We start from the raw sequence: 6456 nt of genomic DNA, 5'->3' as shown, positions 1-6456 counted from the left end.
TAGGTTAAGTACTGTATGCTTAGTTTGGGTGAATGAGAAACATCTATTGTACAGCACTTTGGATGAAGACACTATATAAATGCAGACATTTACTATTTTAGTTGGTACTGTATGTTTTCTGGGGTAAATTAAGGTATAATTTATGTCATTTTAAGCCATTCTTGTGTCATAATAATAGGCTATATGTTTCTGCTTTATAAAAACAAATACTAAACCTCCTATATTTTCCTTTGACAAACGTTATGCAGCAGGAAATGGGTCCAGCAGGACAAAAAGACCCTACAAGGGCTAAGTAGGCAAGTCACTACAACTACTAATTAAGTCACACATGTAGCAGGGTAACATGTCATGGATAGGCATGGATATTTACTTATTACTTGACCCGTGTGTACAGTTAATGAATTAGCGTGTGTCATGCATTTGCAATATTGCAGATTTGATGACAGTTGCCCAAACGGCCGTTATAACTATACACAAAAATAATGACACGTCATATTTCGCGTTTCCTCTTGGTTCTGATTCAAATAAGCTCAGCTGTCAGAAAGTTCCCATCCCAAATTTGGAGCTTTAATTGATCGATTTCATTTTGTTGTTGGCTGAAAGCGCACGTGCCTTTTTTATTGAAACAATTCTCTACAAACTTATTGGCAAGCAAATGTGTAGTTTACCCGAGGTGTAAATATAAAAGGCAGAACGCTGTTTACTTTTCGATACACGGCTATCATTGGCGGTTGAAGAATGTCATTCAAAGTGTGGGTGGAACTAGCTGTCTTGCTGACTACTGGTCGTCCTAGCACCTTATAACTCAGATTGACGTCCAACAAACTGCGTCTGCCGGTGACAGACATGGTACGAAGTGAACACCGTTTGTGTACTAGCTGAAACTGGACTGTAAAACAACGGCGGGGAACGAAACTACTGAAAAATACCACAATTCGAAAGGATCTGCTTTATTTGGCTGTTAAAGCGAATTGTCTCGCCTCGTATGTCTTGATTGGACAGTAGAACTGTTGTTGCTTATGCAGCTAACTAGCTATGCAGTAAGCAAGCTAGACGAGACGCTCAAAAAGTGGTAAAGTGGTTCTTACCATTCCTTTGCATTTCAGACTTTTTATGAATAACCGAAGGCCTATGTGATCGTTGTATTTGTCTCAACTTTTCTTACTTTTGCTTGCAATATGGCAGAAGCATCGCAGCAACAATTAGTGGAGATCGACCCGGATTTCGAGCCGCTTTCACGGCCCCGTTCATGTACCTGGCCCCTTCCTCGTCCAGAATTTTGTGACCCCGCTAACTCTAACACATCCTCACCGGCTCCCTCTGTGAAGCAGGAACCGGGGACAAATGTCGATTTCATCAATAATCTGAGTTTGTTAGAAGAGAACGAAGACTATCGGGAACAGAAAACTCTCGTCTTGTGCAATGATTTCCAGTGCAGGGAGAATTGCATCCACCAACAGACACAACACCAGCAGCGGCAACAACAGCTCCCGAGCCCCCAGATCCCGCACCAGCAACAGGTGGCACCGCTGTCTTCTCCCATTGGCACAACTTCCTCGGTCGCCGCCACCGCAGCTCAGAGAAAGAGCAGCTCATCTCGTCGGAATGCCTGGGGAAATATGTCCTATGCTGATCTCATTACCAAGGCGATAGAGAGCTCTCCGGAGAAGCGGCTGACATTGTCTCAGATCTACGACTGGATGGTGAAGAGCGTCCCGTACTTTAAGGACAAGGGTGACAGCAACAGCTCTGCTGGTTGGAAGGTAAGAGTTGAGCGACACTGTTCACAGAGACAATAGAGAGAATGCAGTTTTAATTTATTAATTTCATTTAGTTACTCTATGATCCCATACATGCAAAATAGTTCAAGAAAGCAAGCGTCAATTATAGTATTACCTAATATGACCTTACAGGTGGAAAGAAAATATTAGCGACTAGGCACACATATGGTCGTTTTTTCATTTGGTTTGTTTATGCATTTTCGAAGCAACCACTAATGCTTAAACGTATCAGCTTTCTGCTGAATCTTTCTGTATGACACGTGGATATTGTTTTCATATGCATTTATGCCCGTTTAAAAACAGAGATATAGCTAGGGTTATGCTATTGTTTATTTTTCATTGTGGCAGAAACGTATCCGATTGATGTATAGCCTACTCTGGTCTGTTGCAGTCGCGGAAAAGGCTCTTGTCTGGAACTTGGCGGCAGGGTGTGAACTGGGAGTAGCGTTAAAAGCCACTGGATCGTGCGCAATAGTGCGTAATTGCGCGTGATGTCTCTGTATGCGCGGTTGTATTGTTTCAGACCTGTCAGTCTACCATTTTTACAGACTTGTTTGTCAGTGTCTTTGAACGAGTGTTATTCCCAGCGCACGTGTGTGTACAGCATGTTGTATGTCTCTGGTAGTTATCTTTCTCCATTAATCAATATTGAAGGCCTGCTGCCACATATTTGAGGACATAACTGTGTTGTAAGGAGGGTGTAATCCTAAATTTCATATTTACTTAGGTGATGACTCATTTACTTGCATGCTTCTTGCTTTAGTAAACTTGATAAGGTCACAATATATCAGAGTAGGGGAAAGGCCCCCATTAAGCCCACCTAAATCTAAACAATATCATATAGTCAGATAAATATTTTGACAAAAAAGCAATAATAAATGGGAAGATTAATCTCTAATCTTTAATTACAAAGCAAGTGTTCCATATAACAATTTTCTTCAAAATCATTCAACAATTGTATTGATTGACAAATGACTAACACTGTTTTCTGGTTAGTTTTTAAGTGTCCATATCTCCGCTGAAGTGGATAGTACATGGGGTAGTGCTGTGTCATGCCTGTGCATCAACCATCTCTCACTCTGATTCTCTGCCTGAGTGATTTCCGTCAACATTCAACATCATTTTTCTTTGGGGCTGCTTGGTAGCAAAAGCACCTCTTTCGGTTAATAAGTGATTATTTAATTAGATATTTGAATATTTAAAAATGGAAGTGGGCCTACTGGGTACATGGACTGATGGGGGCCTGTCCCCTTTATATGCCAGTTACCAGTCTTTGAGAGAAATAATGTCCTTTTTGGTCACCTTTCATTCGTTAACATATACACGGTGGTACTGTTAGATTAATGTAGCTGAAATTGAGTAACAGTGTATGAACAGCTGTTATTATCTGTAACCAAACAGTTGCTGAAATGGGTAGTTGTCAGGCTTCAAGATCGACTACATGCTTTATTTTGAACGAAATAAATATGTTCTTAATTTGTATCTGCAATACTCTAAAGGCAATATCCAAAAGTGATTGATCTAATCAGAAGTAAAAATTATGATTTGTCAAAAAATGCTTCATATGGTATTTGACCACTCATGGTTGCTGGATTCCAAGCTAATCAGCCACTTGTTATATTATTCCATCTATAGACATTGGGCTTATTTCTTGACTGTCAAAATAGATGTTTTACAGTTTTGTACATGTTTTGGTTTTGTGGCGTTAATAAAATGTTATTGGTGGAGTACCACTCATTAGTCAGAGAGCTAGCTGGACCCAGGCAATTAGTTGGCTCAACCTGTTATATTTCCACAATGTCCTACCTCATTGGAGAGGACATTGAGATTTATTAAAGTGATCATCAAGCTGTAAAGGTTATAAACGTTTGTGCTTTGCATGTGAAAATGGTGATTTTGTACAACTGCCTGAACAGCGCATGGATCAAAGCAAAGTGCCTCGGTAGGGGCTGGCCCTGGCGTTCAGTGTTTCTTGAAGCAGGGTTTTTCCGCGGCGGCAGTCTGTGGGACTGAGAGTTGAGGTGATGCGTCTTGGCTGTCTACCTCCTTCGCAGTGAGAAAAAGCCCCAACTCCTCTGTGCCAGCGTGAAAGCACGTTTTCCTGCCTGCTATGTGCGTGATAGCAGCGTGCGGTGGCGAGTGTCATTTGCACCCGAGTAAGATGTAATGATTGGGTTTTGTACGATTTCAGATGCTCAGACCATATGGGCTTACGAGACATATGGGCTGTACAGAAACATATCTACAGCTTATAGTATGTGGGAGCATGATAATACCACAATCTAGGCCATAACAAAAATAAACAAAAAAGTACATACATACATGCTTGTTGCAGTGAAAAGAAAAACGTTTACTACTCATATTTCGTCTATACGACCTGAATAGGAATTAAATAATATATGCAGTTCCTCAAATGTTCTTCCCTCTCTCTCCATTAATACTAGAGCGTGAGTGTCCAATTTCATTTTAAGAGGGCCAATGTAGGTGCAAGTTTTTGTTTAGACCAGGAGTAAGACACCTGATTCTATCTATCATGGTCTTGACCATAATAAGTGATTTAGTTGAATCAGGTGTTGTGATTAATAAGCTACACCCATACTGGCCCTTTTCAGATTAGATTGAACACTTGTGCTTGTGAGAGCAGATTTGTGCATTAGGATGAAGAAGTTGCTGCTTTTGATATGTAAGCCAGTTCAGTCACAATGACACGTTGCACGTGGGCTGTGGATCTGCTTGCATGGCTGGGCACACCCACCGACAGTGCTGCTTTTATTCAGGACCATAGCCTGCCTTCTTCTTACACTGTGCATCCAAAAGAAGAATTAAAATGTCGCCATGAAGTCAAAGGCTCTGTTTGCAGTCCCTTGCCCTGGATTTGTGTGATGTCTTTTATCATATATTTACATTTACATTTTAGTCATTTAGCTGATGCTTTTATCCAAGGTGGCTTACAGTCGATTTGACTAAGCAAGGGACAAAACTCCCTGGAGCAATGTGGGGTTAAGGGCCTTGCTCAAGGGCCCAACAGGTACACTGATCTTATTGTGGCTTGAACAACTAACCTTCTGCATCCCAGTCATGTAACTTAGCTACTATGCTACAGGCTGCCCCTATCAGTTTATTTGTCCTGCCTGGAAAATTACTCACTCAAATAGTTTTTAAGGATAAGAGAATGCCCAGGTGGGTTCACAACATGCTGCATTCCATGTGTTTTAAGCTACTGTACACCTAAGATTTAATGATCTTCTAAGATTTTTTCAGTTTGAGAGTTAAGGGTCAGATTAACTGCTTGGATGCAATGTACAAATAATCACACATTGGCTGCTCGTACTTGGAAATTTTAAAACAGAAATGATGCTTTTGCGAGTAATTGCACTGAACAGCGGCCAAAACATGACATGTCTTGGGCGAGAATGTGATTTATGGGTAGGTGTGAATTCCATTAAGAGGGTAATTATCTTTGCTGGAGTGCTCTGATTAATGCTCTCCGCGGCTCATTCACAGTTTTAGTAACACTTGGGAATGTACTGTGAATGAAGAGGATGGAGTACAGAGGAGAGGGCATTTTCACTCCCACGGCTGACCAATAACAGCCCTGCTCCACCCACAATGCTGTCATCATCGTCCTCCACCTGCGGTATTTCAATCTCGCTAATTACTTGACGGTCGTGAACGTGTCAGGAGTGTAACACCCACATTATGGGGCAGAAGTATCTGGCAAAAACTATCTGTTGCTTCGCTGGGAGAGAGCTGGAGAAAGGTTGATGAAAGCTTCCCCCCCCCCCCCCCGTTACTGCCTAACACAAAACACAACCTGATTCCCCTCACTGTTTCTGCTGTGCGCATGAAACTGAGAATCAGCGTGACCTTACAATTTTCATGGCCGATTCCAAGTTTTCCCCGCACAGCTGTTCTTCTCGGGTGGATAAAACATGTGCTTCTTGGTATATTGTGCATCAGGGCAAGACATTACCATGCTTTTTATGAGTGTATTGGGCCAGAAGAGATGTTTGAGGGGAAAGTTTCTCTTTCTTGAATCTCTCCAGCTGTCAGAGAGCTTCAGTGTCTTTGCTGATCAGAGAGGGACGATGTGTTGTCAGGTGTCTTGTTCTTAAGATGCTGCTGGTAATTATATGTATGCAGGGCTGTCATGGCCACAGCTCATCATGTGAGTAAACCCCTTGAGGTAAAGTAGTTGGTCTCCTGATTTAAAGATTACTGCTATATCCTGAGAGGGATTGGTGTCTGGAGGTTCATTCTAAAAAGATTTTTTCTCTAAAAAAGATTATATTGGTGTGTGAAGAGAAATGTCAATCATTTTTAGTGAGCTCAGCTACTATGATTTAGCTAATAAAATATTTTGAAATGTTTGTATGTGATTTCTTTTCTACACCGGTGACACATTTTTCAGGCCTTACGAAAATATGTGTAAGCCTACATAACTTGCATACAAATCATTTTATTAGTCTTAGAACTTATGAGCACTATCTAATTGATGCTTAAAGGATGTTGGATTCATCTAGCATCTTTCACAGTGGATGCAAGTGGATCCAGTGGATCCAAGCGCAGACTGAAGACCCATCTCTTCAGGCTACACCTTTCCCTCCCCAACTCACAATCACCGTGATTAGCCTTAGACCGTAATGGCACTTATGTATAGATATCATTACTTGTA

At 41.3% G+C, this 6456-nt stretch overlaps 1 protein-coding gene across 1 annotated transcript in view; it reads left to right on the top strand.

Annotated features, from left to right (window-relative positions):
• The first annotated feature begins 749 nt into the window (after nucleotides 1-749).
• The window catches only part of LOC133133828 (forkhead box protein O1-A-like), a 45812-nt gene continuing 40105 nt past the window's right edge, over nucleotides 750-6456 (top strand). The window contains exon 1 of the mRNA XM_061250069.1: nucleotides 750-1763. Coding sequence (XP_061106053.1) covers nucleotides 1179-1763 — 585 coding nt within the window. The 5' untranslated portion in view covers nucleotides 750-1178. The remainder of the gene's footprint in view (nucleotides 1764-6456) is intronic.

Source organism: Conger conger, chromosome 7, assembly GCF_963514075.1.
Source record: "Conger conger chromosome 7, fConCon1.1, whole genome shotgun sequence".
Lineage (NCBI taxonomy): Eukaryota > Metazoa > Chordata > Actinopteri > Anguilliformes > Congridae > Conger > Conger conger.
This window is presented reverse-complemented; position numbering and strand designations above follow the sequence as displayed.